Source organism: Bombus pascuorum, chromosome 16 (assembly GCF_905332965.1).
Source record: "Bombus pascuorum chromosome 16, iyBomPasc1.1, whole genome shotgun sequence".
Taxonomy (NCBI): domain Eukaryota; kingdom Metazoa; phylum Arthropoda; class Insecta; order Hymenoptera; family Apidae; genus Bombus; species Bombus pascuorum.
In genome coordinates, this window is record NC_083503.1 from 291295 (window position 1) to 309693 (window position 18399).

An 18399-nucleotide genomic window follows, 5' to 3' on the forward strand; every position below is an offset into this window, starting at 1 on the left:
ATATCGCGGTCATTGGATTGACATAGTCGGTGACAACGCCGAAAATCAAATAAAAAATTGGCCAATTCAAGAAATTTTATTTTCAAGAGTGCTAAATGATTATATAAATAAACCACTATAATATAATTAATTAACCAATAATTATACTTAAAGTTAACATTTTTATGATGTATTTTAATCCAAACAAATTGAAGATAATTTTTTTGATCTAGTTTTAAGACTTTCTATATCATATTGTAGTATATGTTTTTGCTGTATTTGATTATAAAGAATATTTTCAAGTGCAACTATGTCAACTTTGTGCTCATGTTCTATTTGTAGCATATTTTCCTGTAAGATGAAATAATAATTAGGTTAAATAATCTAAAAAATGTAATTACGCAGTATATTGATATATGTAGATGCAACAAAATTTCTCTTACTTCTGAGAGTAAAGTTTGTTCTAAAATTTTTCTAAGTTTGAACTTTTCTTTTTCTAATATTGTCAAGAAACTTAATTTTTCGGTATTATTTCGAATTAAGGTTTCTAAAACAATTAATCCTTTATTACAATTCCATTTTGTATCTAAAAAATTTTAATATTAAAATTGTTTGTTAAATTTTTATCAAAATAATTTTATAAAATTCCAAATTTTTGTAATTTACTTTCTATGTTTTTAGATAAACTCTTCATAATTTTCCGTACATCAATTTTTGTATCATAAATTAATCTTTGTAAAATAGTCTGATAAAGGTTAATCAAAGACACTTTACAACCAAATTTTTGTATCATTTTTTCTTTAATGTGTTCCTTCAGCCTCTTATTTTGAGTTTCCATATATTTTAAGTCCAATTTTATTCGTTTTAGATGTACTTCATTTTTCCTGCAATAAACCATAAATATATTCCGTTTTTAGAAACTATTATATTTTTTAGTATACTTGCGTGTTTCTTCTAAGTTGTATGTTTCATCTTGCAATTCTCCGACTCTGGCATATAAATTCGCTAATTCTTTTTTATTAAAAACTATACAATTTTGAATGCTTGCAGTGCATCCAGAGTCTAATATGTGCTGTAATTGATGAAGTTTTAATATGACTGTTACATTAATTTCATTTAATTTTTTTTGCTTATCCAGCTATGAAAAATAAAACGCTTTAGTTCATAAGTTGTTTTGCAAATTATTATGTATATAATATAATAATGTTTAAAAATACCACAAAATTTTGCAGTTCTTCTTCATTGTATTTTAAAGTACTTTCAATAATTCTTAAATGTTTGATATCAGTATCTAATTCTTTCTGCAATAATTCTATTTCTCTTTGTTCTTCTCTGATTTGCAATTCATATGTATATCGTTTTTCTCTCATAGAAAATGCCATGTCATATAATTGTGTATCACAGCCCACTGGGCAGATATTTTCATCAAATGGAATGTACTCAGCTTCAGAATCTATTGTTTCATCTGTTTCTTCAGAACTAGTTTCTGATGATTGTGTAATCGAATCTAAAGAACCTACAAATTATAATTACGAAAATTAACTACGAAAATGACTAAAGTTAAAATAAATTACTAATCTAGCAAATTTAGCTCAACTAAAAATTATAAAGCTAAAAATTCTAGAAAGAAAATTTAATACCATTTTGTCTTTTTAGTGCTGTATATTTTTTCTTGAATATTTTTTGAAGGAAATTTTGAAATTTATTATCAGCAATAGCTTTTGTAAAGTCAGTAGCAGTATCTTTAATTTTTATATGCAATTTTTTTATTTCTTCTTCTCGTGCAGCAATATTAATATTTGTAGCTTGCATCTATTAACATCATGTATTAATATAATGTTGTTAATAAATAGTTGGTTAATATATAAATCATTATTATTTTTGTTATAGGGATAATAACCTTTAACATCATTGTAACACGTTCATTTGATTTATCAATAACTTTCTCTTCAAGTGCATGTTCCATTGTTTCAGATTCCCGCAGGATCATAAATTCTTCATATAAAGTTAACAAATTCAGATTCATATATGTACTTTGATATACTACGTCTAATCGATATTCTTCTAGTTCATCTAAATCCTTTTCCAATTGTTTGTATTCGGCACTGATATATCGTAAAATACAATCTTGTTCATATATTTTTCGCCACATTCGAGAACGTTTCATTTCACGTTCCCAGGTAGTTTGAACAGAGTCATTTATGTTAAGATTTCGAATTAAATCACCAGCTATGGATGAATGATCCTTTATTTTCATTTGTGAAGCAGAAATAAGAATATAGAGACTTTCTTGTCCTTTGTGAAAGATAGCTTTATCATCACAATATAATACTTCATATTCTAAATCAGAATGATCTATTAATTGATCTATAATTAATGATTGTCTTTGGCGTTTTACTTGTTGCACCTTTTCCGACATAGATACATATTTCTGAAGCTATAATGGTATATTATTATAAAAAGGGATCTTACGTAAATTTAATTACAAGTAATCATTAATTATACCTAATTAACTAAAAAAATATAACTAACCTCAAGATTATGTTCAGGAAATTCAATATCAAAATACAGTTTTGGTGGATGTGGTAAAGGTTTTATATTTTTTAATGGAATTTCTGTGTGAATCTTTTTAAGAACTTCTGTTAATTTAATAACTTCTTTCTGCATCTTTTCTTTTTTCAATGCAATCGTTTTCAATTTTGTATTAAAGTTCTCTCGCAAATGATGAAGCTATAAAAAATAATTATGTCAAAAACTACTGTAACATTGAATTTTTTATTAATTTTACCTTATCTCTACAATCCATAAGTTGTTTATATTTTATGGCGGCAGTTTCTTTTTTCTTCATTAAACTAAAGTCTACATTCATTTTCAAATTGTATTCACCAATGGATTGTTCCGCTTTTTCAAGGAAAACTGCATCTTCCAAACGACTTTTAACTAAATTTGGCTTTTTTGCATGTAGTTTTTGCCACTATACATAACATATTTTTGAAAGATACACATTACTTTTATTATGATCTTTTCTATAGTAAATTACTTACTTCTTTCTGTCGTTCAATCAATCTAGCTTTCTTTTGCTTGTACTTTAACAACATTCGATTAATTTGTAACCCTAATCCAGATGATAAATCGCCAAAATCTTCAGCTAAGAGTCCTTCCAAATATTGTATTTCTTGTTCTTCTGATTTCTGTTTGTCTTCCTTAACCTGTTCTTGTATTATTCTATAATTTAATAACAAAATTCATATGAAAAGAGCAAAATATCTTTAAATAATTTACATGACTAAAAATTAGTCAATTAATAATAGTTCGTATAAATATTATAATAGTAAAGGACATACAAAGTTGTTTTTTCCCAGGATAAATTATTATCCAACTTTAATTGCAATTCCATTTCTTGTAAAATAATTTAAAGTTAAGAAACATAATATAAATTTATACAATAAAAAAATAAAAATACCTGCCTGCTTTCTGTTGCTCATCTTTGTCCTTCAGCAATTTCATACATTTTAAAATGCTGTCAGTATCTAGGTGTAATTCTCTCAAAGAATATACTGCTCTACTTTCATCTCTATTTTTAAATTTTCATAAACAACCTTGTAATTTTAGTAAACACTATTTAATGAACATAATTAAAAAAACAATATTACTTACAATATACCATGCACTGCAAAAGGTAAGTAAGTAATTGATGTAACAAAATGGTCCATAAGCTTTTGTAATTCTAATTTCCTCTTTTCTACTTCAAATTGTAGCTTTCGTTCTGTTAAGGTTTTATGTGTATTCAGTTGTTGTTCTAGGTCTTCTACTATTCTCGGATCCACTTCAAACTGTGATATTCGTTGTGAATGCAGGAGATGTTTATTCCTTAATTAACAAAAGAAATCTCAATAATAGACTTTAACAAGCATGATAATTATGATAATGACAATAATAATAATAGTAATAATAACAAGAACAATAATAAATAAATTACATGAAAAACATTAAACCAAAGAATCAAAAAATATAAAATCCAGGCAATTCCAAATTAAACATATGTATAATTAATTATCACATTACAAAAGAGAGGACATCAAAATAATAATAATATAAAACAAGATCATTTGTTGTCCTTTGCTTTTGTAATTAAACAGGACATATACCTTGTAATAATTTTAACATATTCTTCTGTTAAATCATGTATGATTTCAAGTACTTTTTTCTTTTTCTTCTCTGCAACTGAAAAAATTCTGTCTTGTTCTATTTTAGTAATTACTTCTTCCAAATTTGGATAATCAGCATCTTCAATATCTTCGACACTTTCAGGCTAATTATAAATATTGCAATTATAAGTACTATATTTAACCTAATTGAAAAATAATTACTGAGAAATTAACTTACTATAAAAAGAGAATACTCTAACTTTGGTATTTCATATTCCTCATATGGTGTATCATCATTGATTTTAAAAGAAAATATATTTCCATCTTGGCCACATGTTAACAATATTTCTTTATTATAACCGAATAAAATATTAGAGATGTGTCCATTATAATGATCATGTGTTTGTAAAATCCAACAGTCTGAAAAATCTAATGGATCTTTGTCCTTTATTTTAACGACGTAAAGCTGTCCATATTGTGTTCCCAAATATAAATATTTCTTATTTTTCCTAAAAAAAATCCGTAATTTTTTACTTTCATATATTTTATTTTATTTTTTTTTTTTTTTTTTTTTTTTTTTTAATGTTTATAAATGTCCCTACTGAAAAAGGAAATTATGTATTTCTGTGTCTATTGCATGTTCGATTATTCTACTCCTAATGGGTTTATTATGTTTTAATTTTAGAGATAATGGACGTGGATATTCGTAAACATATCCTGCATCAAACCCAGCCATAAATAACCATATGTTTCCATCAATGCCATATTGTGCTATTAAAACTTTATTTGGAATTTCTGGAATATAAATTTCTGGGAGAATCATTTCTTTTTCATCAAGCTCCGCTAAAAAAATAAATAAATACAAATAATCAATATGCAATTTAAATTAAATTACTAAAACGTAATTTAAAATAAATAATTACTAAGAAATGTATCTTCATCAATTATAATGTGAGGATTTTCAGCAATTAATCGTTCCATTTCTTTTCTCCTTTCTTTAAGTCTTTCTTCTTTCTCTGCTTCATATTTTTCTTTTATAGTTTGTCTTTCTATTGCAGACTTTACTGATTCAAATTTAAATGATGCAGGTCTACATTTAACTAATTCATAAGAAGTTGTTGTGTACGACTGAGGTATCATAGGCAATTTTACTTCCATACAATCTCCTCGTAAGCATCCAATTAATAGAGTTGCTTCCTATTTGTATTAATTATAATTATTGTTTTTTTATTACGTCTTTTTGTATTTAATAATTGTATTTACTTCTTGGGGATTCCATGTCATGCAAGTAGCAGGCGATGGAAGTCTTACATAGCCAATAGGCGCAATTGTAGGATAATTATTGGTAGTATGAATATTAAATAGAAAAATGGTGGCATCATCACTGCCCGTTACTAATAAGCTAAAAATAAATCATATATAATAATTAAAGTACAATCATTTTGTTCATATAACACGCACCTACAAGATGTATTTAAAGACATTACAGTAATTGGCATCGAATGTGGTTTTAAAACTTGAATTAGTTTTGTATTATCCATTTTTGCATTTCCGGTATTTGTTGTTTGTATTGTTACTGTAATCATCCTAATAATACCATTTTCAAAAGCACATACGAGTGTTGAACCTGTTTTTTCAATCTAAACATTTCTATGAAATAGTATTTGTATAAAACGTTTAAAAATAAAAAGAAATAATTTACCTTACATGGAAGCCAAATTACTTGACTACTAGTGTCATAAAATTTATAAACCAGATTTAATTTTTTCTCTATGTAGTTATAAATATGCAAATTTCCATTTTTATCAAGCGTTGCTACAAAGGGTCCCCAATCTGCTGTATCCATATCGACAATAGGACCAGCATGACATGTAAAAAGTTTTTGTTGAACATGTTCTTTTTTACTAGTACAAAGGTCAAGTAGCCACAGTCCCCCATTTCCATCCTATTGAATATTGAAATGTTGGAATGTTTCCTAAATACAATCTGCTTACTTACCTGAGCGTACCACATGGTTTTTTCAGGATTATCTGGTTCCTGCTTTTGGATACTCATAAGCATTGCATTTTCTATTCCCTCTGCAATTTGAAATTCGTAAATTGGTTGAATTTCAAGAAATTGTTCATCATCAGAAAGATCAGCATGGTCTATGGTCTCATAGAACCAAAATCGTATCCATCCATCAGATCCTACACTATCGCAGATCATAATATAATTTATTGTATATACGTTCTTTTTAATTTTTAATCATATAAGTTCCTGTTTTATTACCGACTGATATAATTTCTCCGCTAAGCAACTCAAATTGTGAGATATAGCCAACATGTGCTGGCTCTTTATTTTTTCTACGTGCTTCCAATTTGATTAAACTTGCATCCCATAAGAGTATGTTACCCCATTCACAACCAGAGACAATCTAAAAAATTTATTCAAAGTTATACATTTAAAACAGCTATAAATTTTATTATTTAATAGATTTAATGTTTCCTTACAGTCTCGTTTGGCATGGGATGAATTGCTATAATATCAGAGATTTCAGTATTCCCAAATTTACCAATTTCACCTTTAAGTTTTAATCCAGTAAAAGTTTTAGACATTTTCCAAAATTTAATATGTCCTATTCCACTAGACGTTAACTGGCCAGGAATATATTTAGAGAAAGTGACATTATATACATCTTGAACATAAGATTTACATTGCAAAATAATGTTTGACTCTTTCCAATTCCAAAGTGAAATATAATAATCAGGTTCGCCACCTTGTGATGCCAATAATAATCCATCTGGACTATAATTTATCAAAATGTAATTTTATATCTTTTGTAATGAAATAATAATTGTGTAGGTTCATGATTACCTGTATGATAAATGAAAATAACGTTTAGTTGTTCCACCTTTTAGAACAATTATAGTTTTCATAAGTGGCCAATTAAAAATATTTATTAGAGGGTTTTCTCCATTTGCCCCAACAGCAATGTGTTCAAAAATAGGATTTTTCTAAAAATAAATTATAATAGAATTTTTTAAATTTAAATCTTTTTTAGTATTAAAAAGAAAGATACAAGTATTTACCGATATATGCCCAATACCAGTACCCACAGAACCTATTTTAAACCACATTTTATTTTCTTTTACATTGAAAAACTGAATTAAATTGCCAGCAGCGAAAGCAATAGTATTTGTATCGACTACACAAAGATTGAAATACTTTCGACAGTTATATCCATAAGAATGACTAACAGATATTCAAATATATAGTATGTAAGAAGAAAGATATAGTGAAAGAAAAATGATTATTTTTTATTAAGGATACAAAAATTCTAAAATATTTTCAGGTATAGTTCCATCATTGGGTTTTCGAGCAATAAGTGAATATTCCTCTTTTTCCTCCTCTTGATTTATGTTAAAATTTTCTTCTTTTTGCTCAACGCTTTCATACTCAGCTTCCCAATTTAATTCTATGTTTTGTCCTAGATCTTCACCACTTACAGATTCAAATTTGCCACCATCGGCCATTTTGTTATTTCAAGCAGAAAGAGCTAATATAGAATGTATTTGTCATGTATTTTCTCAAAAATTTCAATTATACTTTATTTTAATTGAAATTTTGTTATAAACTGTTATAAGTAATTATTGAACTGTCTAGATTTTCTTATTAGATTTCTAGACACGAGTGCGGTTTAATTCATAATTTGATGGTTTAGGGGCGTCAACAAATGTCACTCGATTCCGTGTATTCTTGTTAATCGATTGTCAAGTGCAGCAATTGTAGCATTGGTTAGCGTATAAAGACAGATCAATCATGGCAAGTAATTATTAAGTGTATTAAGCGTTGATAAATGTATTTGTTTTCATTACTTCAAAAGTGTAAAATATAATCCCTTCTTTTTTTGTAATAATAAAGATTACATCTTTATAAAATTATTTATCAATTCAAACAGAATAAATTCTAAAAAGTTGTCAAATAATGTACAGATCCGTTTCATCCTTATTCAAAACAGAGCTGGAAAAACGAGATTGGCAAAATGGTATATGAATTTTGATGACGATGAGAAGCAGAAGCTAATAGAAGAAGTTCATGCAGTGGTGACTGTACGAGATGCTAAGCATACTAACTTTGTTGAGGTAAATTTTATATATCATGTATCATTATAATATGTATTAAATATTGAATTTTTCATATTTTAGTTTCGTAACTTCAAAATTGTATATAGAAGATATGCTGGTTTATATTTTTGCATTTGTGTTGATGTCAATGATAATAATCTATGTTACCTAGAAGCAATACATAATTTTGTTGAAGTACTAAATGAATATTTCCATAATGTATGTGAGTTGGACCTTGTGTTTAATTTTTATAAGGTAATTTTTAATGTATGTGTACATCTAAATTTATATTACAACGTAATTTTATTCTAATGTAAAACTTGTTATAGGTCTACACTGTTGTAGATGAAATGTTCTTAGCTGGTGAAATAAGGGAAACTAGTCAAACAAAGGTATTGAAACAACTCCTGATGTTAAATTCATTGGAATAAACTTATTTAACATTATTTAATTCTATTAATTGAATATATTATATAAATGTAAAAAGTAAAATACATCAAGGACAACAAATCCTGTTAGTTGATTATTAATATTCATTGTTTTTTTTATATGATGAATTTAAGATACTATTGTGTAAAAATATAAAAATGCTGGAATAAATATTAGTGAGAAACATTTTAAGAATTTATATTGATTGTTAAAATTTCATACAAGCAATGTATTTACTAATCAATTTTATTATGTGATGCATTTTGTTGAATGATATACATACTCTATCTTATGTAAATTTTAAATAAACTTGAAAATAAATATGTTTGAAAGTTATAATAAAAACATTTTATATGTTGCTACATATAAACATAACATATACTATTACTTATTCTATATAAATTAAAAGGTGCATATAAATATTATAATTTTATCAATAAACAAAAATATAACTTTCGCATATAAACTGAGATTTTTTACTGCAAAGTTAATATATACAATTGATTTTTAAAAATTTTCTGCTTGGGACTATATTGAATGTATTCATAAAATGTAAATACTTAAAGCATTATATATATAAAATTTTATATATATAATATATTTTATATATATAATTTTTATATATATACTAATTCTATGTGTTAACAAATTATATGAAAAGTATGAAAATTACTATAAGTTAATTATATATCTTAATATGAATTAATACAATTCATATTTTAAATGTACTTTTTTTTTATCAATGATATGTTATTTTTAAATAGCTATTAAATTTTAATATCTTCATTATCATAGTTTTGAAAATAATTGTTTGGTTAATACATCAGTATTCGATTCAATATAATCGATATTCGATATACGATTAATCGATGACTTAGATTATCGACTTACGTAATAGAAGCGAATTTCATTGATGTGGATTAGTGAGCTTCACGGAGATAAAATATCAATTATATGTATATACGTATATTTGATAATTATAGTTAATATTGTTTTTAAAATACATATAATTGCTATTTTATTATATTATTAACTAATAAAAATGAATAGTGTTTGGTTTAGACCAAAATAACTATCGTTTAGTGAATCTGCTAATGAAACTGGTCGTATTGTACAGTTTACCAATATTTATAAGTTAAAAACGGTATTAGCATAAAATTCATGAAGTGTATTTTCCTGCTCATATGACAAAGAACAATTAAAAAGTTAATAAGAAAAATAATGATACACAGAAGCTTTTTCCTGCAATGGATTTTAGTGGTGATATTCATAATCACTATCATTTATTTAAAAATGAAACTAAATTTCCTGGAGGATCACTACAAACTATCGCGTAGGCGTTATAATAGACAATTAATTTTATTAATTTGTAACAGCAAAAGTTTCATCCTTTTAATATTTCGTTCTGTTAAAGGTGATGGAATAACATAGGTATCCTATCGTACTTCCAGACAATGCCATCACGCAAGAACAAAACAATATTCAAAGTGGGATTGAAGCTAGTGAGCATTCTTACAAATCAACTTTTGATGATCTCATCATTATCTACAACAGGGTACCAAAGACAGCATCAACCAGCTTTGTAGGTTTGGTCTACGATCTGTGCAAACACAACAAATACCATGTTTTACATATTAATGTCTCTAATAACATGCATACGCTTACACTTCCTAATCAGGTAATATTATATCATCCTTAATTTGTTATTATTAATTATTTTATTTGTAATATATGTTAAAAAATTGTAGATTCAATTTGCAAATAATATAACCGTTTGGAATACAAAAAAGCCAGCATTTTATCATGGTCATGTCGCATTCTTGAATTTTGAAAAGTAAGTATACAGAAATATTCATTATGAAAAACATTTGTTTTATTTTTTAAAATTATGTTTATGCTTTAGATTTGGTGTAAGACAATCGCCTTTATACATAAATATCTTGCGTAAGCCTTTAGATAGATTTGTTTCCTATTACTACTTTTTAAGATATGGAGATAATTTTAGGCCACATTTAATCAGAAAAAAGCATGGAGATACCAAGGTTCGTATTCATAATAATAATAATAATTTATATTTATTATTATATTAATCATGCTAAATCACATATATTTTTGTAGACTTTTGATGAGTGTATTGAGGCAGGACAACCAGATTGTGATCCTGACAATATGTGGTTACAAATACCATTTCTGTGTGGTCATGATCCTGCTTGTTGGTAAGATTTAATAAATTATTACAGTTATCATAATTTATAATGAACAAATATTATTTAATAGGGAAATTGGAAATAGTTGGGCATTAGAAGAAGCAAAAAGAAATTTACAAAAACATTATCTCCTTGTAGGAGTGACAGAAGAATTAACAGAATTTGTAGAAATTTTGCAAATTGTACTTCCACGTTTCTTTAGAGGAGCCTATAATTCTTTTTTGCATAGTAAGAGAAGATATAATCGAAATTTTATTAAGAAATAAGACTTTTTAAATTACTAATGAATTATTAAATTGCAGATAATAAATCACATTTGCGGCAAACTACACAAAAGATCAATCCACGACCTGAAACAATAGACAAAATACAAAAATCTGTTGTTTGGAAGATGGAAAATGAACTGTATAACTTTGCTTTAATGCATTTCCATGCTGTAAAGAAACGACTTATAAATGCTTCTCCTCAAGATGTAAATCAACGATTTATGTATGAAAAAATACGTCCAAAATAAATTTACTTTTTTAAGCAGAGATACTTTTTGGAATTGTTATAAAATTAGAACGAACTTCAAATTTATAATATTAAATATAATATAGATTTTTGATAGAATGTGTATAGGTAATGAAATAATTTATTCAATACTCTATTAGTCTTTACATTGAGGTTTGAAGTTTGTTATCTGACTTTAAAGCAAACATATAAACTGGGTACAATCCACGTGGAAATTTATGTTGTTGTTCTTCCTTTATACAAGCTAAATTAGATTCCTGAAATATACGATAGAATTCAGAAAGAGGTCGTGTCACTGATGAATCCTTTGTATCAATCTCCAAATTTTCAGAACTGGTTACATTTTCTTTAATCACTATTACACCATTAGATTTTAGGCCACTCCTATAAAAGTTTTATTAGATGATTAAAAATAATTTCTAATTTTTATTAAGACTAAACGAAATACTTACGAACACTTTTTTAAAAATTCTATCAAATCATCATGCTTTAAATGACCCAAAACCCATTGGCACCAAATGACATCATACTTGGCAGTAAAGCAAAAGTTTTGTAGTCCTTGAAATGTGATTTAATCAATTAAATGTCTTTTTTACTTTATATAAACCAATGGAGTATTACCAATTGGATAATAGTTGCAAATTCTTGTTGAATGACTTTTCAAACATGTTTTAGCTACTTTTAGAAATTCTAAATTTTGCTCCACTAAGTCAACATGTTTAAAATGATTTAATAATAAATTCTTAGTTATCCTTCCTATGCCTGCACCACAATCTAATGCATGTGTCTTCAATGGAGGATTTTTTAACTGAAATAAAACAAACTTTAGGTACCATAATATTTAAAAAATTTAATGATAAGAATCTTGAATATTACAAAATTAATCATTATAATATATACCGCAAACAAAGCCTTTAAAAATTTTGTGGATCCCTTTATATCAATTTGAGAAATAAATCCAAAACCCCCAAGCATTCCATCTATTGTAGGTGGAACATGTTTCCAGTATTTGATAGCTGCTGTATAAAATTCGTGTCCTTCAAGTGTATTTTCTTCTTTTTCCATCTTTGGTGATGATAAATAATACATCTTACCTATCTAATCAATATCATAATCAATTTCATTTTATCTATATATTCAAAAAATTTAATTATGTAAAATTAAAAAGCAATCAAAACACCATGTAACGTGTTCAGTGTTCAAAGAAATTAATAAACGGTGAGCATCGACTTCTTCATAAAAACTAAATATTTTAATACTTTTTATATTTAATAAAAACCTGCTATATTATGAAATAATGTTTATATATAAATAAGATATTGTTAACAAAAATTTGATGAATAGAACTGACATTAAAAGTTGTATACTTTATCATCGACATTTAATAAATTATATCGACTTATATCGATTATAAAATATCGATATATTGCCTGTTCTGTGGAGTCGAAATATCGACAACATATCGATTACTGTATATAAAAGCTTTTGTACAATTTAAAGATAAATTTATTAAAAGAATATTACGTAGGAAAGAACCAAAATCTCTACATAGTATGAAAATTTATACATAAATTTTCAAATGGTAGATTACATTGCGTATGGTTAAAATAAATTGTGTGCAGTAGTTGTGCGTACTCACTGGTCGGTTTGGTTAGGATAAAATCGATGTTAGTCGTTAGTGAGCAGTTCCCTTGGAATCATGGCAGAAGTACGACTTTATGATTCAACAATTTGTCGGTTATGTGCAGAAGATAATGGTAATGGAGAATTACTCTATATGACAGATGGTGATGATCCAGATTTAAGTTCTATGGTCAATCGGTACTTGCCGCTCAAGGTACGAAATTTCGAAACATTAGACTCTAACTTGACTTCCTGCTTTATACACAAATACTACCAGAATCAAATGTTCGATATTTCCTCCTGATACTGTACACTGTACATTGTTATTTACTTTGTCTGTTATTTGTCTGAGAATTTACTATAATTTTTATAAATGTTAGTATAATTGCAGAACATCGTTTTTGTTAATGAAATTTTTTAAATAATAATAAATATTCTAGTCATGTTCATAATTTAATGTTAAACATATTTGTTACTGTGTATTGTTATTAATCCTATTCAATTTAATTCGATATGATATTATTTTAAAATATTAACGTTTTTGCTTGTCATATAAGTTTCATTTTAAGATGTACAAAATTTCAGTTTTTCTAAATAATCTCTTGCAACATGTAAAAATAATGAATATCAATTGGCGTAATTATTGATTTATTGTTTGAGGTTATACTACAAAAAGAAGCATTGAATTTATTCTCAAATAAATGTTATAATACAATTTTGATTAAAGATTCGAGATGATGGGAAATTACCACGTACAATTTGTCCTGGTTGTAATATTCAACTGGAGGCTACGATACAGTTTTTTGAATTATTGGTGGATGGTCAAAAGAAAATTCGTGAGATGTGGAAGCATCAGATAGAACAACAGCGTAAAGCTGAACGAGAACGCTTACGTGCAGAAAAGGAGAACACAGATGTTAGATCAGAAACATCACAATTGGATATTATTCCAAGATATAACGAAGAAGACCACTTTGAGCAACAAATAATAATAAAAAGTATTATTTTATATTAAAGATTATATTATATTCTAATTAAAGATCTATTGTAAAATTTTTAATTATGATATTGTTTAATAGTAATGCCAGATGGTTCTATGTATGCTGCAGAACATGAAATGAGTTTACAGATGGAAGGATTAAGTAAACCCAAACGAAAAAGAGGACGTCCACCAAAATCTCACACAGAGAACATATCTGTGGTTTGTAAAAGTAACATGTTTGTTCAAGATAAAATATTTTAAACTATTAAATTTCAGGAATTAACAAAGGGAGATGTACTAGAGGCAGTGAGTCAAGAAGAAGAAGATAAACATGAAGAGGAAATAGATGAAGTAGATGGAGATGGAAGACGTCGCAGAAAGCGTAAAGTTCCCAAAAGGTATTGATTGTAAGAAGAAACATTTAAAGGTAATTACTATCATTTTTATAATAGCATATGAAATGATTCAGATATATGGAGGCAGTTCAAGGCAAAGAACTGGAAAGAATATATAAGGAGGAGGGAGTAATTGATGAAGAAGATGATGATGATCCTGATAATTTTGAAGACTCTGAAGAACAGTTAAATATGTCTGTTCCTGATAGTCAAGAAGGTAAGAAATAATGAAATACATTAATTTAAAGGTATTTATCTAATAATTATTTATCAATAATCATTTGTATATTTTAGAAATAATTGGTCACCTAGAATCTGAAGAAGGAAAAGATCTTGGTGAGTTAGTGATAGTAAACAGAGGTAGAGGACGAGGTCGACCAAAATTACGTCGTAGAAGAAATAAGTTCACGTGTCAATTATGTGGTCGAGGGTTTCTTCAACGTAGCAGATATATTGTACACAAGTAAATAGAATTTAGTGAAATTTTAACGTTGTATACGATGAAAGTAATATTTGCTTTTTGTTAATTAGGAGTTTCCACAAAGGCATAAAATATGAATGTTCGGAATGTAAAAAGTTATTTACAAGTAAAGAAAATTTAGAACTGCATCAGAAGGCAACTCATCATATTGGTGATGATGTTAATCAAGATTTTGAGCATATTGTCGAAGATTCAACCTTTGAATCAAAACGTTTATCCGAAGAAAATAATATTTCTAACACACTTGATCATGCATTGACTGAAGAACATCATACAAATAATTCAAATAATTCTAGTGATTCTCAGAAAACTGTTCCCTGTGAACACTGTGAAAAGCTATTTGAAACAAAGGAGATGTATGACCTGCATTTAAAAATGGCTCATGAACGTGATAAATTATTTATATGCACTATTTGTAATAAAAATTTCACACAACAAGCGGCTTTAAAACATCATATGTCAATACACGAGGTAAAAAAATGAATATGGATAAATTATACTCTAAAAATTATAAAGGTTCCCAGTATATAAAAAAATATAATAATTAAATATCTTTTTATTATTTTTTAGAGAAATAAATTAGAGAAAGAGTATCCATGTGATATTTGTGGAAAAGTACTCAATCATCCTAGTTCTGTAGTATATCATAAAGAAGCAGAACACAATAATGGTCGTCGATTTGTTTGCAATAAATGCGGAAAAAGTTTTAAACATAAGCAATTGTTACAACGTCATCAGCTTGTACATTCTGATGATCGGCCTTATATTTGTAAATCATGTAATGCCAGTTTTAAAACAAAGGCAAATCTAATCAATCATCAATCTACGCATACCGGGGAAAAAAAATATTTCTGCGAAATTTGTGGGCAGCAATTTGCACATAAAACTAGTCTCACGCTACATTACAGGTTACTATACAAATAAAAGATATATTTATATACATTGATTTAAATTTAGTTAAATAAACAAATAATTTCATATTTAGGTGGCATACAGGACACAAACCATATACATGTAACGTATGTCATAAAAGTTTTTCACAAAATGGAAATTTACAAGAACATATGAGAATACATACGGGAGAAAAACCTTATTGCTGCGATTATTGTGGCAGAAAGTTTACTACTTCTTCACAATTTAAACTACATGTTAAACGGCACACTGGCGAGCGCCCTTGGAAATGTGAATTTTGCGCAAAGTGCTTTTTACACAAAGATACTTGGAAATGTCATGTTCGTAGGCATAAAGGAGAACGTCCTTTTCAATGTGCACATTGTAATCGAGGTTTTACAGAACAATGGGCTTTGAAAAAGCACCTTCGTTTACACACTGGTAACATTTTTATTCTGCTTTTACTATTTTTATCAAATTTTTCAACATTAATTTATTATGAATTAATTAATTTATTTATTATTAATTTATGTGTTTAAGATTTATCTTTAAAAATGTGTTTTCATATATTTTTATTTGTTAGGTGAAAAGCCTTATTCCTGTGATGTTTGTGGAAAAGCATTTGCTGATTGTTCAAACTTAACAAAGCATAAAAAAGTAAGAGAGAATCCAAATTGTATGTAAATTCAATAGTGAGAAGTTCAATAAGACGGAGTTGCTTCTAGGTACATAGGGAAACTAAACTTTCTGCGATAAATGAAATAGAAGGTTCTCCAATCGGAGAAGTTTGGCAAATTTTACCAAGTTCTCAAGAATCTGATGAACATTCATTAACTGATCAAATGGCTCAAGTTATTGCAACAGATGAGACATCAGGAGATGGTATTCAACAAATTATATATGTTTCATACCAAGATCCAGATGATCCTAACCAGTCTCGAACTTTACATTTCGGTAAAAATGACAATTTTATAACATTTGTATTTATTAATTTACATCTGTTTCTAATCCAACTCAATTATTTTTTTTTTACATTGAAATCAGTTGATGCTGGAATGATGAGAAATAAAGAGGAGAAAACGAATGTAAATCAATCATTATCACATTTAAGCGTTAGCAATGATAGCATGCTTTCTAATCCAGGTCATGCTAATGAAAATAATAACTCAAATGAACGAATAAATGTGGAACTTTCAGAATCCGACCTTCAACTTCAGGTAAAGATGAATAAGATATTAAACTGTTATTACGTAGTAATAACAAAAGAATAAAACGGTAGTTATATTTACAGATTACAGATGAAGAAGGTAACCCAATTCCTCTTTCAATTCAAGATGCTCGACAACTTTTATCTCAAAGTCAATTTGTTAATCAACTTAGTGATGGACAAGAAATTAGAGTTCATTCTGGTGTTATTCCAGATGAATTAACAGCACCATTAAGTGTACACGTTAATCAAAACTCCGACATAAAGAATGTCGACATTTCTAGTACGGTAGAAACAAAAGTGAAAAATATGTCAACTGTACAAACAGATGCAGAAGCAATTGTAAAGGCATTGCAGGTAATATTTTTAAATAAAATTGTTCAAGTAATAAGCTTCCTTACATCTGATGAGCATTCAATACTTTTTCGCTTTAAACTCATTCAGAAGCCAGCGGTCATAGAAAGAATATCGATCTACATGTAATTTCTGGAAATCATCTACTCAGTTCTATAATGCCTTGAACTAGTTACAATTAAATAGAAACTGCCCTATTTACAAATTCTAACATTTTACAAACATATAGTATAATATAAATTAATATATTATCATGTATTTTACAAAAAATTGTATTGTTATATACAATTCTAATTAAAATGTAATAGGATGAAGATACGGATGCAAGTGCTGTTGCAACGATTAATCAAATGGAGGAATCAGAACAATCGGGGATCGCCGATAGCGAACAAGCAATAGAATTCACAACACAAGATGGACAAAAAGTTCGTTTAGTTACTTCTTATCATGTTGATCCAATGCAACTTGCTTCTGAGTACCTGACTATTGTATAAAATCATATATGTATAATTTCTTCAATTCTATATGTTAAATTTATTCAAACGTGATCGTGTTTTATTTTTAACAGAAAAACAGAATTTTTAAAGTACCCTATTTAGTTATTAATAAAATTTTGCTAGCTTGTAGAATTCATCAAGCGATGTACGATCATAATTGCCCTTAGATAAACAGATAATTCTTTAAGAGATGTTAAAGGTAGAGGTTTTAATTATTCCGTATGTTTCGAAATACAAAACATGTACACTATGGTTAAACTACTGACTACATCTATCAGAATCTAAGGAATAATAACTTTAGCTGTTTAATCCCTGAAGCGGCTATGTGAATGCTACAAATTAATAAAATATGGTTAATAATTAAACGATGTACTCAGAAAGTTCTTCAAACGAATTATTTTTTCTTTATTTTATCTTTAGGGAGTTACATGATTTAATAAAATTTGTAAATGTCAAAATTTACTAAATATTATAATAATCAATAATATTAGTTTGACAACTAAGTGATTGCGGATTTTGTCATTACCACCTAATGCCAACCCAATATACACACGCGCGCTTATATGTGTACAATATATATATAAATA

The 18399-nt window shown here is 27.2% G+C and overlaps 6 protein-coding genes across 13 annotated transcripts; 3 read left to right on the top strand and 3 right to left on the bottom strand.

The window, feature by feature from the left end:
- Positions 1-57: 57 nt before the first annotated feature.
- On the bottom strand, positions 58-877 carry LOC132915125 (uncharacterized). The gene is made up of 3 exons (XM_060974818.1): positions 646-877; positions 423-565; positions 58-330 (listed from the first exon to the last, which is right to left on the bottom strand). Exons 1-3 carry the CDS (start codon positions 875-877, stop codon positions 175-177), a joined length of 531 nt encoding a protein of 176 aa, XP_060830801.1. The 3' UTR covers positions 58-174.
- On the bottom strand, positions 691-7642 carry LOC132915118 (cilia- and flagella-associated protein 44). The gene is made up of 22 exons (XM_060974802.1): positions 7440-7642; positions 7199-7361; positions 6984-7123; positions 6620-6914; positions 6399-6543; positions 6126-6316; positions 5830-6072; positions 5589-5767; positions 5391-5529; positions 5051-5324; positions 4730-4970; positions 4366-4636; positions 4128-4291; positions 3637-3849; positions 3443-3553; positions 3024-3204; positions 2768-2953; positions 2512-2709; positions 1880-2416; positions 1620-1791; positions 1197-1495; positions 691-1117 (listed from the first exon to the last, which is right to left on the bottom strand). Exons 1-22 carry the CDS (start codon positions 7640-7642, stop codon positions 893-895), a joined length of 4770 nt encoding a protein of 1589 aa, XP_060830785.1. The 3' UTR covers positions 691-892.
- On the top strand, positions 7634-8743 carry LOC132915126 (AP-2 complex subunit sigma). Of its 2 annotated transcripts, none has more exons than XM_060974819.1 (5): positions 7634-7752; positions 7831-7931; positions 8102-8251; positions 8315-8488; positions 8563-8743. In XM_060974819.1, exons 2-5 carry the CDS (start codon positions 7929-7931, stop codon positions 8662-8664), a joined length of 429 nt encoding a protein of 142 aa, XP_060830802.1. In that variant the 5' UTR covers positions 7634-7752; positions 7831-7928; the 3' UTR covers positions 8665-8743. The 2 variants fall into 2 exon arrangements, with proteins under 2 accessions (XP_060830802.1, XP_060830803.1); XM_060974820.1 differs by having other exon boundaries at positions 8128-8251.
- A 796-nt stretch (positions 8744-9539) lies between these two features.
- LOC132915091 (heparin sulfate O-sulfotransferase) lies at positions 9540-11402 on the top strand. 3 transcript variants are annotated; one of them, XM_060974743.1, is made up of 7 exons: positions 9540-9585; positions 10114-10340; positions 10411-10496; positions 10566-10704; positions 10781-10878; positions 10940-11097; positions 11172-11402. In XM_060974743.1, the coding sequence occupies exons 1-7, from the start codon at positions 9576-9578 to the stop codon at positions 11381-11383; spliced, it is 930 nt and encodes a 309-aa protein (XP_060830726.1). In that variant the 5' UTR covers positions 9540-9575; the 3' UTR covers positions 11384-11402. The 3 variants fall into 3 exon arrangements, with proteins under 3 accessions (XP_060830726.1, XP_060830725.1, XP_060830724.1); XM_060974742.1 differs by having other exon boundaries at positions 9563-9618; XM_060974741.1 differs by lacking the exon at positions 9540-9585 and adding an exon at positions 9625-9995.
- Positions 11403-11485: 83 nt separating this feature from the next.
- On the bottom strand, positions 11486-13159 carry LOC132915092 (N-terminal Xaa-Pro-Lys N-methyltransferase 1). Of its 4 annotated transcripts, none has more exons than XM_060974748.1 (5): positions 13022-13159; positions 12283-12476; positions 12004-12190; positions 11835-11940; positions 11486-11766 (listed from the first exon to the last, which is right to left on the bottom strand). In XM_060974748.1, the coding sequence occupies exons 2-5, from the start codon at positions 12469-12471 to the stop codon at positions 11526-11528; spliced, it is 723 nt and encodes a 240-aa protein (XP_060830731.1). In that variant the 5' UTR covers positions 12472-12476; positions 13022-13159; the 3' UTR covers positions 11486-11525. The 4 variants fall into 4 exon arrangements, with proteins under 4 accessions (XP_060830731.1, XP_060830727.1, XP_060830729.1 ...); XM_060974744.1 differs by having other exon boundaries at positions 12004-12205; XM_060974746.1 differs by lacking the exon at positions 13022-13159 and adding an exon at positions 12662-12788 and having other exon boundaries at positions 12004-12205.
- On the top strand, positions 13082-18192 carry LOC132915080 (zinc finger protein 568-like). Of its 2 annotated transcripts, none has more exons than XM_060974722.1 (14): positions 13082-13219; positions 13733-14003; positions 14085-14206; positions 14264-14385; positions 14457-14599; positions 14677-14845; positions 14914-15334; positions 15434-15771; positions 15849-16195; positions 16338-16411; positions 16480-16708; positions 16799-16971; positions 17046-17318; positions 17624-18192. In XM_060974722.1, exons 1-14 carry the CDS (start codon positions 13082-13084, stop codon positions 17807-17809), a joined length of 3006 nt encoding a protein of 1001 aa, XP_060830705.1. In that variant the 3' UTR covers positions 17810-18192. The 2 variants fall into 2 exon arrangements, with proteins under 2 accessions (XP_060830705.1, XP_060830706.1); XM_060974723.1 differs by lacking the exon at positions 13082-13219 and adding an exon at positions 13291-13380.
- Positions 18193-18399: the final 207 nt, after the last annotated feature.